The sequence below is a fragment of the Vulpes lagopus genome, chromosome 18, assembly GCF_018345385.1.
Source record: "Vulpes lagopus strain Blue_001 chromosome 18, ASM1834538v1, whole genome shotgun sequence".
NCBI lineage: Eukaryota > Metazoa > Chordata > Mammalia > Carnivora > Canidae > Vulpes > Vulpes lagopus.
In genome coordinates this window covers 44,895,271-44,915,952 of record NC_054841.1, presented here as the reverse complement: position 1 = coordinate 44,915,952, position 20,682 = coordinate 44,895,271, and the positions used below count along the sequence as shown (strand labels likewise).

The window sequence follows — 20,682 nt, the reverse complement described above, 5'->3', positions numbered from 1 at the left end:
AAGAACGACAGCCTTTTTCTTCACCTTCACTGGTCCTTAAGACTCTTAGGTAGGCCAGCTGGAGCAGGGACAGAGCTTTTACACCACGCTGAGGATCAAGCTCCCCTTTATGACAAGGGGAGCCTCTGTCAGTTCTATTTAACAGAAATTTGGTAGCCTTGCTTTACCATAATTGTATTAGAAATACATTAAAAAATAAGGCTTATTTTTTATTTGTGATGTAGGATACTAGTTTTCCAGAATAATCTTAAGTTAAAAAAAAAAAGTGAGTTGCTTTCAAAAACAGACAAATAATGCTCACTTTGGACATGTATATGGCAAAAGGCACAACGTCGTACATGAATAATTAACATTTGGGAAGCAGCTTCCTGTCTTCTCTACATATGAAGCCCAGGAAAGTGTGTGGAAAATTTCACAGTTTCCAGATTTTTATTTTTCCAGAGATTCCAGCCATAGCTGTGATCTTACTGTATGGAAGGGAAGGTGAAAGAAAGATTCTACTAGAAATGAGTAGAACCTTTGGTGGATGTGCCTTTATTGGGAATATGCAGCTGCTCTCTTTTGAGCACCACACAGTTATTCCTAATTTTAACATGTTACCACAAAGATAGAATCTTTGGGTTGTTCCATTTCAGTGTGGATAAACAAAATAAGCAGGCATATGGCCATAATTTGGCTGACTGGCCATATAGTTCCCTCTTTGACTCCCACATTACCCCTACCCCAGTGCTGACTGTAACTGTGACAACTACCCAGGCCCTGCTTCTCCTCAGGACTCTGTCTTACGTGGGTGGCAGGGTTGGGTAGGCTAGCCATCTGTTGCTTTGCCCTCTCTTTCCAATCTTCTTGCCCATAGAAACAGGTTCCGTTGAAGTGACTGGCCCAGATCCAGGGGGTGTGGGACTTTATCTCAGCTCCATGCATTTCTGCTGTCTTTAGCATCAATGGGAACTTAGTAATTTTTTGTGAATGCCCCATTTACAGAGCATTACCTTTATGCAGATAAATTTTGTGAAGCAAAATGGATTTCATGTACAAATTCGAGCCCTAGATTCTTAAAGAATTCAGTTCATAATTCCCACAAATTTGTCCCAGAAAAGCATTTTTTAAAAGTTAAACTCTAAATTCCAGTGGTGAAATTGGCTTATTTAAGTTATATGCCAAATATTTTTAAAAATCCACAGAGTTCAAAGCTCAGTTCCTCATCTCAACAGATGGAATTAGCACAAACATAACAAAGTTAACATCATGGTTGTTTGCATTATTAATCTTCAGATGCATGGCATTCTGCTACCTTGCTGGCCAGGTTTGCATGAATCCTTTCACTGCAGCATATGTCAACAGAAATGTGTTTCCATCTGCTGCCGGGTAGCTTGATGCCTGATATTCCGAGACAAGGCCCAGCACAATGCGTACCTCTGTGAGTAATTACAGGTGTGTGGTGAGGAGCCCAGGGCATTAATCAGAGGTTTAATTATGAAAAAGGTGGATCTTTTGTTCCACTCTTGGAGCATGAGTTTACTACACACTTTCTAAACTGCAGCATCCATCTGCTGAGCCCCTTAGAATGTTTGCCTTGGCTGATATGGACCCTAAAGTGTATCAAAGGACGTGATTAAAGTAGGGTTAAACATTAACCTGTGAGAAGTGTGGGTCAGGTTTTTTCCTTCCTTCCTTCCTTCCTTCCTTCCTTCCTTCCTTCCTTCCTTCCTTCCTTCCTCTGTCTGTTTATCTATTTTTGGTATAGGATAAATTCTGAAATGCTAAAACTTTAAATTGGTACTTGCTAAACTATTTACCATATCTGAGCTCTAAAAGAGTAAGCATTGTACAGTCATTTTAAGGATATAAACAACACAATTTGTAGAAACTAAATGAATCCATTATGTAAGGGAAAAAATAAATCTTTACTTGGGAAAAAATGTATTGAGAACACATAAAAATTCTCTTTCAGGATTACATGTTGTGAAATGAGGTTATTTTTGTTGCAAAGGACTTAACATATTAGTATTTGGCATGTTGCTACTACTTTGCTCTAACTTAAGCAAATTAAATCAGGATTATTTTAAAGAGTTTCTTAAATAGCCACCCTGAAATCTGAGAAAAGAAACTAGATTTTTTTTTTTGTATTATGTCTCTTGCTTGGTTTTTGAGACTAACTATAGGTTAAATAACTACAAGACATATAAAGTCTAGTACGTCAGTAGATTTGATTAATGTGCATGGCCTAGAACTGCATAAAGAAGTTTGTGGTTTTCTGACTAATCCCCCATGTACACACACATTTGCACAGATGGTTACAGAGATGTGTCCTGGTAGTAGGAATGCTGCCCAGTGGTGGAGTCCTGCTTTGCCACAGGCTGGAATGTGCTGGCTGCCTCACAACAGAGCTGGTGGGCAGGGGCTAGCCTCCCACCCACCAAGGACAAACAGGCCATTCCAGTCACAAGAACACCAGGTGTCTGGGCAGTTGATGGTATTCACACTGCACACCACGTAAAAGGCAACTGCTGTATTTGCACTTTTGCATCATGATCACACTTGTACCCAGAGCCATCCCAACTGCCTGAGCTTAGAATATTACTGCTCTCCATTCATTCCCATTGATTAACACAGAATTATCCAAAAAGTGAAAATTTCCATCTCTTAGCCTACTTGTGACTTTTTAATGTAACAGTGTGCTTTAACTTTTGAAAGTTGAAGACTACTAGAAATGATCAATGTTTGCAGGTTTTATTTGTATACCTACCTCAGCACTCCTATAGGTTGTTCAAAGAGCTCACCTTTAGGTAAAAGAAGGAGTGTCTAGTCCCAGCGCCATGATTTAGATTTGGGGCATGTCATCTTACAACTTAGTGTCCATTCTTTTATCTGTAAAATGGGTACAATAGCCCTTGAACTAACTCATCTCTCAGTTTCCCTTTTACTGAAAAATTTCTGTGACCTGTGTTCCCTCAGATTATCATACAGTGTCCATATGTATACTTGCTTTGTTATTGAAAATTACAGTTGTGTTTTTTTATCTTCCTTTTTAAGGATATCTTAAACACCATTATAAGGCACTGTCCACCCCGCTTCTTCTCCTTGGGTTTGCCTGGCTTCTCAATGCTGGTAGGGGACTTCATCACAGCTGCTGCCAGGGTCCTCAGTACAGACACGCCAGCGGTGAGTATGACAATGCTCAGCATCCAAACTCCCAGGAGGCTTCGCAATCACTAACAAGGTTCAGATTTCTCCACTCTTAACAGGTGTTGACTCATTAGTGCAATGTGAAACTGGGCTCTCGGGTAGATGCCCTGGCAGCTGATGTGTGAAATTGTAGGATAAGATGACACACTGGTATTGGGAAGGCGTTTCATCAAAAGGCCAGAGTGTGAAAAATCATATCCTCACTAATATTTCAGCACATTTACACAGTCACAAGCAGGACTTGTCTTAGAGTCTATTAGCATTTTCCAGTAAATGGTGGCACAGAGAGATGTCTGCAGTAAAGAGAGAAATTTATCCCTTATTATATCAATAATTTTTAAAATAATTTTCTTGCTTATTATAAGTCTAATAGAAAATATATTTTTAAAATGTTAGAAATATTAGAACACTTAAATTTTAAGCAGATAATAAATAGATACTATTAATGTATAATAAAACTGGCAAAATTCTTGTACTAAAAAATTAGAATCAAATAGACTAAGTGAACATTCAGGGCTGCAAAAAGAAATTATTTGCAATTTCCACATTTACCTCCACTATTAGGGCAATGTGTTAATGCCTTTTGAGAGAATACTCTTATACATTTAAATTTAAAGGGCCTCTCAAAAAATAAAAAATAAAAATAAAAATAAAAATAAAAAATAAAGGGCCTCTCACTTTTGTGCTCTATACAACTGTTATCTGTTCAGACTCCATTGTTTTTCTCTGCAAATGGCGTAAGTGAAATAAGCTTTATCGTTTGCCAGGGACTTGTATTGAAATCAATATGAGTATCTAGGTATGCAAATTTTATTTGACATGGTTTTACTTTTTCACTCTACTTATTTCTCCTGTTCAGGGTAAATTCAAATCCAAACCTGGATTTTAAATTAAGTTGTTTTTTAATACTGTATATAGCTGGCATTTCACGCTGGTATTTTTACGTGCTAACTTCTTCTTATAAAGTAAAAAGCAAAAGGAAGGGAAAAGAGGAGAGACGAAGGATGAAAGAAGAAAAGAAAGGTAGAAAAAAAGAAAAATGTTGAGTTTATTCAACTTTTTTGGTGAAGAATATGACAAATTTTTATTATTCTTTATTTCTGAAGAAAATTGTAGGATAATCATTCTCAAAGAACCTTCACATTTATTTTTAAGCATTTAGATCAACATTGAAGAAACTCACAGGATATAGTGTTAATATCTGTGCGTGAGTTTCTAGCAGCCACAATAGAATCATATGCAGACCCCAGAGGGACAGCAGTAGAATAGTTCTATGGTGAGAAGTGGAGGGGAAAACATGTATTAGAAAGATCTTCAAAAAAAAACCAGAAAGATCTAGAAAGATCTTCATGGGAGAAGTGATGCAGAGACCTGAAATATCATCAGTGTTCATCAGATAAATGGGGACAGCAGGAGGCAGAGACCTGAAATATCATCAGTGTTCATCAGATAAATGGAGACAGCAGGAGGCACCCCATATCCTGAGATACTTATTGAGCACCCACTGGGGTAGAGAAGTAGTGAAAACCATCTAGCCCCTGTCTTTGTTGGGGTTATAAACATGAAATGACTATATTACATGTCAGAAAATGATGTATGCAAAGAAAAAAACCAAAGCAGGGGTGCTGGGGACCATGGTGGAATGACATAATGTCTTCAAGAAGCTTTAAAGTATTGAAAGTGGAAACTTCTTAGTGAATTTTAAATATTGAAATGAAAAAAAAAAAAGAAAAAAGAAAAGGATACAGATGAGCCAAGAGTGGTAAAATCTTGAATCTTGGTATTGGGTATATAGTTGTAACACTCTCCTTTTATGTTTAAAGATCTTCTTAACTTAAAAATAAAGGAAAAGAAAAGGCAGCCGATGAGGGGACAGACTGATGGAGGTGTGGGGTAGTATCACAGAGAAGGACAGAACTCAGGTCAGATGGAGCTCATCAATGTGAGATGCCTCTCTACCCCTGAGGGGGTATGACATACAAACCTGGACTTCAGGAGGGAAGTCTGGTCTAGAGAGAAATGTCAGGGAGTCCAGCATACACGAAGCATTGAAATCATAGATCTGGAATATCCTTTGCAAGTAAGTACAGATCTGAAGGAGAAGGGGCACAGGACTACACTTGGCGTCACAGTTTGGATCCAGAGAAAATGAGGCATTCTGGCACAGAGACTGTCAGATCGCTGTAGGAACAAAGAAAGGTGTTCCAGGGCCAATTGGTGAAGTGTTTCCAGGCCCAAGAGAGCTAGTACCTGCATCCAGGGGCCAGGTGAGGAAAGGCTTGGGTGGTGACCACAGAGCTTTGTGTGGTACAGATCACATAACAAGCTGTACTCACTGACCAACTTTGGCAAGTCTTAGCATTTTCAGTTTGCCCTAGTGGTTTCAAATCTTTGTATTTAAAAAAGAAATGAGATAAACCATTAATGATATAGCAACTTCATCCCTGATGCTATAGAGCTGCCATCACTTTGGCCTGCACTTGGCTTCAGTAAGCATCTGATACTCTGATCTCCCTGAAAGCATCATCACCTCACACTCCTGCTCCGTACTGATAGCGCCACTGCTGGTGGAATGAGGTGGGCACTGTGCTATGTGGCTTGGGAGTCACTACCTGGGAGCTGCAGTGCTTTTCTCAGTCTCTGCCTACAGGAGCCCCCAGTTCCTGCAGCACACGCCCACATGGCCTCTGGGCTCTGTGCTCCTGGGCCTTTTACAGGTCCATGGGTACCCCAGGTCTTCTGCCCTCTCCATTCCCACTGCCCACACAGGCCTCGTGCCGCTCACCTCACTGCCTCACTCTGCTGGCCTGGTTGGCTCCTCTGGCACCATGTGACTTTTAGCAGCAGGTTGTCTTAGTGTCTCTAACTGTCCTGAGCAGAGCCAATCATTACTTCATTTTGGTTCCCAGAGAGTATCTCTCTGCCTGTTTTACATTGTTTTTGGACCCGTGTGCTGATGAGAACCAAGAGAGGTAAAAAATGTTCTGGGCTCCCACAATATCCCCACTATATGGTTCTCATAGCCACATCACTATGTTGTGTATCAGTGCTAATTGCCTTTTCTCCCACACCCCACATGCCACACTGCCATCTCTGCTTTACTCTCCTACCCTCAGATGCTTAACAAAATAGGCCCAGTGGGACTCTGGAGTTAGGTGGCCTCAGTGCAAATCAGGGTCTGTCACTTGAAAAACCATTTAATTTCTCGGAGCCTCAGTTTTCACACTTGTAATGTGGAAATGATAATAGTATCTATTTCATTGGATTGTTGAGGGTATTCTTTTTTTTTTTTTAAGATATTATTTATTTATTCATGAGGGACACAGAGAGAGAGGAAGAGACACAGGCAGAGAAAGAGGCAGGTTCCATGCAGCTCCATGCGGCTCCATGCAGCTCCATGCGGCACTGGATCCTGGGACTCCAGGATCACACCCTGGGCTGAAGGTTGGCGCTTAACCACTGAGCCACCCAGGCGTCCCTGTTGAGGGTATTCTAAGAGCCCTTATAAAGCATTTAGAACAGTGCCTACCACTGTAAGTGTTAGCTGCTACTGTTAGAATTATCAGATAATAGTAGAGAGACAGAAGGTAGATGGACAGATGGGTAGATGGACAAATGGCATACCTTTGTTATCCTGGTGCCTGCCCCATTCTTGGCTAGTCATAGCTGCCAGTAAGTGTTAGCTGGATTGAAATCTAGAAAAAAGTGTCTCCTTTAATATATACGTAATTCCAATAATGAACAAACAAGTAATTTTGTATCTCACTAGATATCAGACACTATATGTTATTTTGCAAAGTAGTTCTTGATGAGACAGGAAATTTGGTAGGTGGTGTCTGCTTTCTGTCTCTGCTTTCTGAAATTCAGCCCAACCCCTCTTCCTTATGATTTTTTGTTAACTGTCTTAATAATATTAAGTTGATATCACTTACCTTGCTTTGTCAATAATATTGACTAAAAAATAAATAAAAATAAAAGGTAAAAATCATGATTGAGTCATTTGCTCTTCTGACTCTGAATGTATCTGCAGACCAGTTTTCACAATGCGTTTTATATGAGTATAGTGATATTTTCCATTCCTTGGAACTTTGCTTTTTCATTTAGGCAAACCTCTCTTACTTAAATATTCACCTGGAGGAAAATAACCCGGCATAGTGTGATACCTCTTATCTAGGATAAAATAATTGTAAAGATTTTCTCCCAAAATCATGAAACAAAGCATGTTGCTTATGTAAAGTTTATGACTTAGAAAAAGAAAAAAATGGTGTTTTCCCTTTTTTTTGTATGTGTGTGCGTGTTTATGCAGACACCTCATTCAGAAGCTCTCACCATTCTCGGTTCTCTTGTCTGCTTTCCAAATAATTACCGGGACATCCCTTTACTACAGTCTGTGCCGGAAGTCAAGGAAGTTATCACAGGAACCGAAGATGTCAAGGTACCTCATGCATTTGAATGAATCTCAAGTTTAGTATTTTACAATTCTAGCTCTGTGGTTATCTCTTCCATTATCATACATTGATCTACTTATCTCTGAAAATTCTGCTTTATTGTTTAAATCTTTCAGTAGTTATTGTTGTTGTTTTCCAGAAGGCTGTTTTAGGGGGATTAAATGTATTAGATTCAGAGCATATTGCAGTTAGAACTGATATGTTCCTTGGGTGTATTTTATTAGATCTGCTTATCATGCCTATGGATTGTAATTATGTAATGAATCATCGTTTGTAATAAATTTTGGTCTAATTGTGCTGCATTAGTGCATCAAATGAGTTTATAAGAAATAATTGTAGTAAGCCAAATATTCAGTCCCATTGTTAGGCTGATTAAATACTACTAATAGTTTGAAATGTCAAGTTATTAATTCCTTAGAGAATAAAAGTAAAGTATTTGTTCTCTCCTTAACTGACTTTGGGGCAAACAAAAATGCTTTTCAAATCTCAGAATCAATCTATCTATCTACTTATGGTACATAATTATAATATATAATTTAGCGTATAATATATAATCTAATTGAAGTAAAAGAAAACTGAGCTTTTCCTATCTGAAGTCTCAATTGCTTTGCTAGGTTTTTATTGCATGGCCAGAAGCCCTCTTCTCCAGGCTGGTTTACTTACCCAGGAGGCCCTGGCTAAGACCATCACCAGGCTGTTCCCCTGAGCCCTGTGTTTCCTTCCTCTCAGGTTCTCCCTGATGGGAGTCTTTCCAGAGCATCCTGGTCCATCAGTAACTCCTGACTGCCTGGAACACAGTCAGAACATGTGGGAAACCAACTGCTAAACAAAGTTTTTATTTAACTTAATTTTGTGTTTTTAGCATTACCTCATAAATATTTTACTGAAGAATGCCACAGAGGAACCAAATGAATGTGCAAGGTAAATGTTGACTAAAAGGTAAACTATTTTAGGATTTTAAGATACATACAAATTTATGTGTAAACAGTTAATGTTTAAAACACTTCCACATTACTCATACACACATAAAAGGTATAGTAAGAATTATGTCAAGAAAATGCTTTATTTAATTTCTTTAAAGTGTGCCCTTATTAAGTGAAAACAGTAAGGTGCAGAAGATCATAGCATGCTACATTTTGTAGAATTAAAAAATAAGATTACAAATATATACATGTATCCTCTGTTATTTTTTAATGAAGAAGAAAATGGAAGGATAAACCGAAAACTTATAAAAATGGTATAATGTATAGGGTAGTAATTCTCAACCAGAGGTGATTTTGTACCCAGGGAGACATTTAGCAATGCCTGGAAATATTTTGGTTGCTTCTGCCAGGTGTCTGAGGTTGCTAGCAGTCTGTTACCAATATAGAGGTTTTCTGGGCCACCTACATAATAAATAGCTGCAACCGCCCTTTTAGCCCAAAGCTGGGAACAGTGGGCTAAAGCAGTGGAGGGGAACATCAGTTTCTCATCCTCTGCCTCTAACCTCAAGGTTGCCAGAAGCCCAGCTCAGCCTACTGCTGCCTCCAAGGACTCAGCTCCTGCCCTGCTCTCTCTCTAGCAGCCTACCAACCATCATTGCTTTGTTAGCTCTTTTGATGATTTTAAGGCTTTCTGGATTGGGGTGGGGTGGGGAATGGTTTGCTTGTTCTTTGTTTTTTGTTTTGTTTTGTATTTTGACTAATTTCTTCAGTGGTCTTTGGTGGATAACTTGGTCTATATTTTCTAGTTTCCTGTTACCAGCAGCTATAAATTCATTATCAATTTGTTCATATTAGGGTACCTTGAATTTTGGTAATAAACTCTTGAATTTTGGAATAAACTCTAATTGCATTATACAGTACCGGATCTGACTTGACTAACATTCTGTTCAGGAAAGTTGCATTTATGTTTATGGCCTGTAATTTTCCTTCCCCATCCTGTCCTTGTCAGGCTTGATTCCAGAGTTAGATATTCTCACAGAATGAGTGAAGTATTGTTTCATTCTCTGTAGTTAGCAGAATTGTTGTAAAATTAGAGTTTGTACTCCTGTGTATTTAGACCTTGATGGTAAAACTATTTGGACCTGGTCATTTATTTATGAGAAGGTTAACCATTGACTTACTTTCTTCCATGATTTTAGGAATATTAAGGTTTCTTTCTTTTTTTTTTTTACAGCTTAGATAAACTAGTCTAGAACTCTGTCCATTCCATCTAAGTTTTGAAATATGCTGGTATACATGATGCCTTCATTACCCTCTTGCTGTCTAGTGTCTCTTTCATCCTGTAGCTATATACACTTCTTAATCCCTGACCTTATTGTATATTCTCTGATTTTTCTCAAGAGTCTTGCTAAAGATTTGTCACTTTTGTTAGTCTTTTTAAAGAACATACTTTTGTTTTTGTTCAGCCTCTTTATTCTAATTTGTTTTTATTCTCTACTTCCTGCTTTTTTCTTTCTTCCTTCTACTGTCATTACCTTCTGTCATTTCTTCTCTTTTTTTTTATCAGTATATTAATTCTGATATCTTAATATAATAGTATCCTAATTCAGCATATTAACTCAACCTTTCTTCATTACAAATGTCAGCATTTAAATTTGTTTATTTCTAGGTGCTCTGTTGTCTGAGTTCTGTATGTTTTGATATGTAATATTTTTCCACTACAGATTTCTTTCAGTTTCCATTATGATTCCTTCATTGAGTCATGATTTATTTAGAAATATATTAATTCCTAAGTATATAGTTATTTTTACTTATCTTTTTGTTACTGATGTCTTAAAGGCATCACAGATCAAATATGTTATCTGCCAAATGACAGTCTTTGAAATTATTGAGATTTGCTCCATGGTCCAATATATAGTCACGTTTTGCAAATGCCCTGTGTAGGCTTGAAAAACATGTATAGGGTAGCCCCCGTGGCTCAGCAGTTTAGCGCTGCCTTCAGCCCAGGGTGTGATCCTGGAGACCTGGGATGGAGTTCCGCGTCGGGCTCCCTGCAGTGGAGCCTGTTTCTCCCTCTGCCTGTGTCTCTGCCCGTCTCTCTCTCTCTCTCTCTCTCTCTCTCTCTCTCTCTGTATGTCTCTCATGAATAAATAAATAAAAGTCTTTTAAAAAATGTATATACCATTGCTTTAGTTGTTGGGTGTACTGCTCTAGATATGTGCATTCAATTAATATTTTAATCGTGTGTTTCAAATATTTTACATCCTTTCTAATTTTTTTCACCATCTTAATCATTTACTGGGGAAGATGTATTAAAGTCTCCCACTATTATGGTGCATCTATTTTACCTTGTATATCTGTCAGTCTTTGTTTTACATATTTTGAAGCTATATTAATAGCTGCATAGAAGTATAGAATTATCAAATCTCTATAGAGAATTATATCTCTTTTAATTTATGTACTGACCCTGTTTACTTCTAAGGATGATTTTTTTTTTCTCTTAAAGACCACTTGTCTCATATCGATTCAGATATTTTAAGATAATATTTTCTATCCTTTTAAATTTAACCTTTCTATATTCTTCTCTTTAAATGCCTTTGCAAAGGGGTACCTGGGTGGCTCAGTGGTTGAGCATCTGCCTTTGGCTCAGGTCATGATCTTGGGGTCCTGGGATCAAGTTCCACATTGGGGCTCCCTCTGCCTATGTCTCTGCCTCTCTCTGTGTGTCTCTCATGAATAAATAAGTAAAAATCCTTAAAAATAAAAAGAATGCCTTAGCAAAAATTGCAATTCTTTATTTTATATATTTATCATGTCTGATCTTGATCTTTTGACTGAATCTTTAGTCCATTTACATTTACTGCAATTACACATTTGGATGTGTTTCTTTCATCTGCCTTCATACTTTGTTATTGGTCCTTCTCAGTATTCTCTCATTTTGTCCCTTTTATTGCCTTCATTTTTCCCCCTCTCCTTTTCTTCCTTCGTTTCTTTCAGATGATTTTCCCCCACATTCCATTTATTGTCTCTCTTTTTGTAGAAATCATAGACTCCGTTTTTTTAGACATTACCTTAGAAATTTTAATATGCATACTTGTCTTCCTAATTCTGGAATTAGTTTGTCTGTCCTCTCTTCCTGAACAATGCAATTTCCTTAGAATATATTCTTCTGATTTTATTCCTATATCACTGCAGCTGCTCCTGTTCTGTCTCTCTCCTCCACCTAATGTCTGAATGTTAGAGTGATTCGAGATTTAGGGCTGGTCCTCTTCTCCCTCTATGACTCTCCTAGATTCTCTTATTCATTGTAACCAGGCTTTAAATACCATTGAATTGTCGATACTGATGATACTGAATTTATTTGACTGGCCTCTTCTGTGAACTATTATATATATTCAGGCTTATGTATTAAGCTGTCTACTTGACATCTCAACTTGGATGTCTTAACACATGCAAAATTAACACAACCACTACTGAACCGTTTAGTCTCCTGGCTGTCCCTCCAACTTCATCTCAGTAAAGGGCACCATCATCTACCCAGATTTTCAATCCAGAAACTTGGGAAAAATCCTTCAATTGTCCTTTTTCATTTACCTATGACATTCAGACCTTTAACATGTCTTGGCAGTACCTTTCCCCCCATTTTTTCTTTACTGTAGGAAGCCAAATTTCTCTGTAGTGAAAAATGGAATAGAAATGTGTATGATAAGACACCTGAGTGGCTCAGTGATTGAGCATCTACCTTTGGCTCAGGGCAAGGTCCCAGAGTCCTGGGATAGAGTCCTTCATCAGGCTCCCCACAGGGAGCCTTCTTCTCCCTCTGCCTATGTCTCTTCCTCTCTGTGTCTCCCATGAATAAATAAATAAGATCTTAAAAAAAAAGAAATGTGTATGATATGCTCAGTCTTAATTAGCTGTGTATGAAACATGGAGTTAGTGAAATTTAGATCATGCAAGTGGATGTAAGGAGAAATATCAAGATTTCAAATAAATGGAGGCTAATTACAAGAGAAGATAGTTATAGTCATGAGTGATAATAATGTAGAAAAGTTAAGAAAAAAATACTAAGTTTCTGTTACATAAACCAGAGTGGTGTGAGATGGCAAAGTAGCAAATGGTCTCCAGAGAGTGTGTTGGCATATAAAGGAGAGTGAAGGTGGTACTGTCATTAGCTTAAAAGAAAAGTCTTGAGAAATAGAACTCTTTTGGGATCACAAAGGACGTATTTGGAATACAGAGAACTTAACTCTGACAGAAACTGAAAGGCATAAGGAATAACTGAGAGTGTTAGAATAGTTAAGATGATAAATGGGGAATGTAAATGATAAATTTCAAAGAGGAAATGGTATTGAAGAGCTGCTTATAAACTAGTGTGGCTGCAAAACTCAAGGCAGATGAGAGTAGTTCACATTATGAAACCATTTTATGGATCAAAAATGTTCTCCAATGTGCAAAGCTAATAGTTACAGGGTAATGGAGATGTTCCTAAGAAATGAGAGATCTTTGCTCTTAATGAATTATATTTAACAGATAGGTTAATGGGTTGTAAAAACAAAAAGTGTACTTATATACACACATACATGCAAGCCTGCAAAAGAAGAGAGGCTCTTAAAGTGATAAAAATATGATTTAGCGTTTAATTCCATGTTGGATAGATTTTAGTAGGTTGAAAATCAGAGTCTGAGTTAAGCTGGGGGAAAATAAAGAGGCTGTTCTGTGTCATACAGAACATGTGACAAACAGGTACAAACTAAGAATATAAAGTGCTTTTGTAGACTGAGAATAAGTGTTGGAATCAGGCAAGAGGTGACTGCTCAGTTGAGGGTTTGAACCATGTGGAGCTCCTGTATCATACTGATGTCAGAGAATCAAAAAAGACCACGTACACTTGTAAACTGGGCCACATACTTACCCTGAGTGCACTTTGGTAGGTGGCATAGTTTCCCAAGTGCTTTTAATAAACCTGTTGTGAAGCACTTAACCTGTCCTAATTTAAAGAGGCAAGAATCCAGTGAAACATGGTGGTTTTATTTATTTATTTTTTAAACATGGTGGTTTTAAAGCCTCAAAATATATTAGTTTTAATTGCTGAATTATATTGAATGCAAAGAACTTTCATTGTGGAGAGCGGAGCAGTACGTTCAGTTTATTAGCTCTGGATATGACCTCTTCGTACAAAGAACAACATATACATATTATGGATAACATCTGGTTCTGAGTATAGGCTTGAAAACCCTCTTTTGTTCTGAAAGTGAACAGGTTTGGGAGCAAGTATTTTAATTTTATATGTGGGCATTCAGAAAAAATTAACAGGAATATGACTTTTTGATCATTGAGAAAGGTAGAATATATCAATTTCACAGAGAATTACCACTTAAAATTGATTTATAACTGAAAAAGGTAATTTTTAAAGGACTGTGCAACTTGAAGAAGGCTTTGTCTTAACATATTGCTTAAAAGCAGTAGCAGGGCAGCTGATTCTGACAGTTGTATTCAGGTATTCTTTATAATGAAATATGTAGTAGATGTGTATATTACTGTAAGGAAAACAATTAAAAACTCGGTTTCCAATCATTTTCTAAGATTCATGTTTTTGATTTTTCCTCAAAACTATCTTGAAGCAATACAATGTAATTAAAAATGTCAACAAAAATAATTGATATGTGCTCTGTGACTACTAACAGGAAATAGATCATTTATTTCATTAAATATTTAATTACTAACCAATATCAATATTTCTATGTGTCCTGAAAACTGGACTATTGATGGCTTCTTATCTTTTTCCTCAGGAAGACACTCTGTTAACATGTCTGTAATTTTGGCCATTTTGTAAAAAAGATTTAAAATACTTTGTCACTAGAAAATACCAAGAAAATATATTAAATTTTTTGAGTTTCCTTCCTTTTACTTCTTTTTCTAAAGATGCATTGCCATTTGCTCCCTTGGAGTCTGGATATGCGAAGAACTTGCACAGTGTACAAGCCATCCTCAGCTGAAAGAGGCTATCAACGTGATAGGTGTCACTTTGAAGGTATTACCGATTTGTGATATGTATTTGACAATAAGCTGTATCCCAGATATTCAACCCATTCTAGTTTAAATTAGCCCCATCGTTATTTTCCCCTACATGAGCGATTTTTAATCAAAAATTGTTTTTCTGAGAGCCATGTTGAACATTCTGTCAGGCTCCCAAGGGAGGCCACCAACAGCTGCTTCCCCATTGGTAGCTGCATCTTGGCCGACCATAGCCTGAGCATTTCTGGACCAAGCACCCTACAGCCATATGCGGTTCCTCTGATAGCTGGGCACTTTCTGTGGCAAGCAACACAACTGTCATCTGCTGGTAATAGTGACAAGAAAGTGGGATTTCATGTCCTGGCCTCCTCAGTAGGACCAGGAGAGACCTGATAGCTCCTAGTTAACAGCCCTAAATGCTCACTATCTGACTGGACCTTGGCACTTTTAGGATGGCTTTCTTCCTTTGCTTTCTTAATGAAAAGAAGAGCTGCCATTCACTGGACAGTCATGCTGGGCCAGATTCATGATAAAGTCTCTATAATCTTCACAACAGCAGCTCTGCAAGGTAGATGGTACAATTCCTATGTCACATCAGAGGAAAGCAAGGCCCAGAGAAATCAGGCCATGAGCCCACCGCCATGCAGGTATAAGTAATAGAACCTGCACCAAGAACAGATCCGTGTAACATGAGAAACAAAACCTTTATACATACTGCCACTTCCTACATCAGAGCTCAAATCCTGCCAGGTCCTTTTCTGGCTCCTGCTTAGAAATGGTGCTACTAATTAGCAGTGCTGTCATTATATCCCCTAATCCCTGCCAGGCACTGTGCTGGGGGTTTGTGGAAGTTCTTAGGTGTGAAGCAATTGTCCCATTTTACAGTAGAGGAACTGAAGTGCAGGAGAGCTAAGGACCCTCTCATTCCAGGCTCTAGAGTCTGGCTGAGCCAAAGTTCAAACTTCAAACTGTTCACCCGATACTGGCATCCAGGCTCAGGCCTGCACCTCTCTGCTGCCTGTCATGTGCTGCTGACCCTAGGACAGTCCTCACCAGGCCATTGACAAGCCCCTGTGCCACTCTTTGTGCTTCAGCCCACAGGATAAGCAGTTAGGGCCATCCGCAGCCCGTGGCTTGGCATCCAGCCCTCTGGTCGCACCTCTGCCTGCCTTTGCAGCCTGATTTCACGGCAACCCTCCTCACCCACTCCCCTTCCTCATCAACCTTGATGCCCTCTGACTGCCTGCTCTGTTGCCCTGTCCTGTCGTTCTGTCCTCCACAACACCCGGGGGTGCCAGTTATATCATGAAAGTTAGAAAAGCACTTGCTGCTGATCCCTGTGGCGAGGAAGAGCAAATTGATTGAATCAAGATATCACTTAGGAGCAGGGCACTGACCTTTATTGTTGCTTTTAATCCTTAAAACTACCATATGAAATGAAGGGTTACTGCCATCTTCACTTCACAGATGTGGAAAATAAGCTGATGGGGATGTAAAAAGTTGGCCAGAGTCAAACCCAAGACACCCTGGCTCCTTGTCTGGCCTTTTGCACAATTGCAAAAGCCATAGGAAGATAGTCATATATAACTATTAAAGTGGAAAAAAAAAAGTTGGATATCAATTATATATCTATGCAGAGTGTAATTTTTTTAATATCCTATTTTCTCAATTCTAAGATCTATTTTTCAAGTCTTAGTTTTTTCTTAAATCTATTAATATATATTAAACATGGTGTGTCTTTCCCACCTCTACCCCTTTCCTGGAAAAACTGTTAAGAATTCAGTGGTGTCTAAGAATGAAGGAGATATGTAGATATGTCTCTATAGCTATCCTTCTACCTGTAGTTGGTACTGTATGGCACTGTGTAGTATAGAAAGGAGATGGAAATTGATAACAAGAGTAGAAGGATATGAGGGCTTACATTTTCTCATTATAGTTCTCCACATTTTCAAACATGTCTTTAGTTTTTCTCTAAATGTAAGGAAAACAATAAGGCACCAGAAGAATGCCTGGAGCCCATAGTCCATGGGGGCCTCCCAGCACAGGGCAGGACTGCCCCATTGAAGCCTGCACCCCTGTAGATACTCTTGCTTGCCCCATGTTGGAAACAAAGAAGTTCGATGAAATCACTCCAGCTTGAATTGCTAAAAAATCAGAGAGCTAAGATGAGCCAAATCAGCCTCCCTTTTCCCATTAGGAATAGCAGAGGGAAACTCATGGATGGGACAGCTCCCTGCCTGCCTCTCTCTGAGGCCTGTGTTCCTGTGCCAGTTGGTACTGTTACCGAAGGAGATAAGAAGTGACCTAGCAGGGAAGGCATGGCCACTAAGAGCAATTCTAAGGAGAGGGGCCTCGAGACTCAGCTAGGAGGATGCCCAGCCCCAGCAGCACAGGGAGCCTAAGACCTGGAAGGGCTTCCTGCCTTGTGGATTCCACATGGCTCTGGGCACCACTCTGCTGTGACCCTGCTTTCAGGAACACTTGTCAAGATTGACCTGAGTGTTCCCTTGGATGTGGGAAGGACATGGTCACAAAAGGCTGAAATGCTCCCCAGAGGGTATGAATGAAAACCAGCCTACAGCCTCAGCAATAAATGAGAGCAGTGCACTACACAGGCACCTGGAGAATTCCACCCAGCTAGTTGTGTCTGGTGGGGCAACAGGGGTGTTGGGGAGTATTCCAAGCCTGAACTGTAGTTACAGACTTAGGTGTCCCATCCAGGATGTGGGCCAAAGGCATTAGAGTGCCAGCTTCAGTTCTGGCTCAGGTGAGCTGCCAACCCTGCCTCCCAGGCAGCCCAGCCTGAGCCCCCACCCTCAGCCACACCTGCTGCTCCTTCTCTTACCCCATCTTAGGAGACATCATGGACAGTCTCCCCTTCCTCACCCCACCACCATCTTTAGCCATAGAGTTCTGCTGCCCTAGGGCCATCCCTCACTGGGGCTGACTCCCTCTGCCAATAACTGAGCTTCCTGGTGCTCTGCAACCCCATGGTCCTAGTCTGGCCCCCACAGATCTGTCCTCCATACTGCCACCAGAGGAATCTATCTGCACGAGGCCTGACCAAGTCACCACAGAGTAGAGCATGGCATTCAGGGACATACACCAACAGGTCCCTGTCTGTTCCCAGGACTGTCAGTCTTTCAGAGTAGGGACTGTGTCTGCCCTGTTCATCTTGTGCCCTGTGGTTGTTGTTTGCTGTTGTTTTGGGGTTTGGCTTTTTTGTTTTTTGTTTTTGCCTTTTTTGCCTTTTTTTGTTTTTTGGCTTACACAACATGGGAATGTATTAGTTCATATAGCTGGAAAATACATGGGTATGGAAGAATTTGAGGTTGGTTGATCCAGGAGATTAATAGTGTCAACACTGATCTAATTGGCTGTTCTGCTCCATAGTCCACAGTGCCTTCATCTTAGGGTGGGATGTCTGTAGGGTTGGAGGATGTCTGCCAGTAGGAGTCAGGGTCCTCTGTGTCCTTGCTTATGTTCAGCAGGACTTCCATCACAGCGTTCTAGTAAAGGGTACTGAGACACATTAGCCACGGCTTCTCGCTCATCCATGTACCAACGACTGAGGCTGGGAATAAAATCTTCTGATTGCTTTCAGCCAGTTCAGGCACATTCCTGGAGCTGGGAGAGAGGACTTGCACAGAAGAGGGAAGGCACCTAGAAAAAAAAAATCTACTATTAGTTAAGGAGAGAGAGGGGAATTGATACTGGCCAAGCAACTACATATGTACACTATAGAGAGCATCCAGGAGCAATCCCACTCTTCTAAGTGGGAAGAGGTGGTATATGAGTGGAGAAATTAATAATGAGAAGGAGCCAGGCAGTGTCTGGGGAAGGGGCACTCCAGGCAGAAGGAGCACCAAGTACAAAGGCCCTGAGGTAGAAATGAGTTGGTATATATTCAAAGATCAAGATGTTGGTGTATTGGAGTCCAGTGCAGTGTCAGGGCAGTATGGTGGCTGGTGCCTTGGTACTTGTCAGTTTAGCCAAATCCGGACATTTCCCAGAATTTTTTCCCCTGTATGTTTGTTTGTTTGTTTGTATGTTTGTTTGTTTTTTGAGAGGATGAGGTTGATTACATTTTTTTTTTTTTTTGAGTATAGCTGACACACAGTGTGATGTTAGTTTCAGGTGTACAACAGTTGATGAAACAACCTATACCTTCTGCCATCCCTACCACAAGTATAGCTACCATCTGTCACCATCAGTGCTGACATGTGGTCATTACTCCATGAGTATGTGCTGAGTGAGTACATGAGTGACTTATTCCCCCCGCATCCCCCACAGCATTCAGGTGTGATTAATCCCACCCCACTTGCATCCCTCCAGCCCAGCCTTGCCTGCCACAGTGCCCTGCTGCCTGGAAAGAGACACTGTCCTTCTGCATTCTTCCAGGCTAAGCTCAACTCTCCCTCCCACCACAATGTGGCCTTTCTGCTGTCTGCCCCACCCTCACACTTCACCCCTCTCTCCCTAGAGGCTTGTTGTCTGCTCTATCATAGCTCTCATTTTCTCCTAGTCCTCTTGTGTGCTTCTAGCTTCTAGATTTAAGAGCCATGCCAGCCTTCTGGCTCCACCTTATGACTTGACCACTGTGATGCAGCAGAAACACATCCAGTACCTACTTGTGTTCTTAACTCCTTCAGTTCCATCTTCACCTCAAACTCACCATGTGTCACTCCTCAGAGGGCTTTGCAACGCATTAGAAATATAATGGTGAGCAAGATGTGGAAAAATTAAACACACGAAAGAATAGGCAGACAAGTACAAAAGATCAGCTTGATAGCTGTTAATTCCATAAGGAAACTATAAGAGGGAAAAAGGATGAAGCTGAAGAGCTGGCGCAGGTGGGCTGCCACTCCTCTGGATGGGCATGGGGGCCTCATTGAGGAGACATTTTAGTGCCATGGTCTGAAAGATGTGGCAGTGTCAGCTACCTGCAGACCTGGGGAATGACTGTCCCAGGTAAAAGGAGCAAGTACAGAGGCCCTGGGGCAGAAGCAAGCCAGAGTGCTTGAGGGATTGAAAGGAGCCATTGAGCATAAGGTCATCTGAAGCCTAGAGGCCCCCTCTGAAGAGTGCCTTGAGAACAGATATTCATGCCTCGGGTGTACTTTGCACCTATCAGGAAGGGACAGTCAGGAAGTGTTTATTCTATAGAATTCAAATTAATCCCCTTTGCCTCACCTTCTTTCTTGTTCTGTGTGTTTACATTGAGATGCTAAATGTTGACTTTTCTGTGTCTCTGTGATGCTGAGGTCAATTGGTATCTGTTTCAGGTGACTTGGAGCTCCTGGTATGGAAATAACTAAGCTTCATATCAAGAGGTTTCCCTAAACAGGGACCCAAAATCAGTGACAAGCCTTTCTTCTCTAGATAATGAGGTATGGATAGCAGTGTAGCCCCAGGCTCTGGCCAGGGAGAGAGGCACAGGTTGTCTTCAACTATTTCATCCACCCCAGCCAGTGGACCTTGTAGGTACGATCCCTCCTCATTAACATACCATCTAACAAGAAATGGGAGCATCCAGTGTGACCTTGGACACACACCAGACTCTGAAAACATATTCAAAGTAATTGAATACACCATAACGTATGGATTATGTTCTCATAGTCCCCAAAGTTTCACATTTCTTAGTACATTACACATGTGGGTTCAATTTAATTTTGTAATATAGAAAGTCACTTGATTAGTCCCCATTTATCCAAGTGTAAAATGAAGATCACATCTACCTGGCAGAGCTGTTAATGAAGATTTATCAATGAGAAAATGAGGAAAATTTTTGTAAAGGTCCAGCGCATAGGGAATACTTAGTAATGTACTACATTTTAATTTCCTCTAATTGTCAAAATTATGATTTATGTGATCTGCATGAGGCATTTGAAATCACTGTTTTAATTTTCATATAACTGAATGACAGCTACTTGTTTCTCTAGAATGTTAATACAACTAGTCTGGCTGGACAAGAGACAGTTACAGGATGGTGATCATCTACAAACTACCTGGTACCAGGACACATTTTTCAAACAATTAATGCCAAACAAGGAAATGTATCCCTAAACATTGCTGGAAAGAAATACCTATTCTTTTCTTCCTAGGAC

The 20,682-nt window shown here is 39.9% G+C and overlaps 1 protein-coding gene across 6 annotated transcripts in view; it reads left to right on the top strand.

Moving 5' to 3' along the window:
• The window catches only part of RALGAPA2 (Ral GTPase activating protein catalytic subunit alpha 2), a 324,226-nt gene that overhangs the window by 177,480 nt on the left and 126,064 nt on the right, over positions 1–20,682 (top strand). For all 6 annotated transcript variants that reach the window (XR_005984381.1, XM_041732346.1, XM_041732348.1 and 3 more), the window contains 4 exons: positions 3,037–3,165; positions 7,496–7,624; positions 8,500–8,558; positions 14,483–14,591. Coding sequence is in view for 5 of the 6 variants with exons in the window: in XM_041732346.1 (XP_041588280.1) it covers positions 3,037–3,165; positions 7,496–7,624; positions 8,500–8,558; positions 14,483–14,591 (426 nt within the window). In the remaining variant the exon portion in view is untranslated. The remainder of the gene's footprint in view (positions 1–3,036; positions 3,166–7,495; positions 7,625–8,499; positions 8,559–14,482; positions 14,592–20,682) is intronic.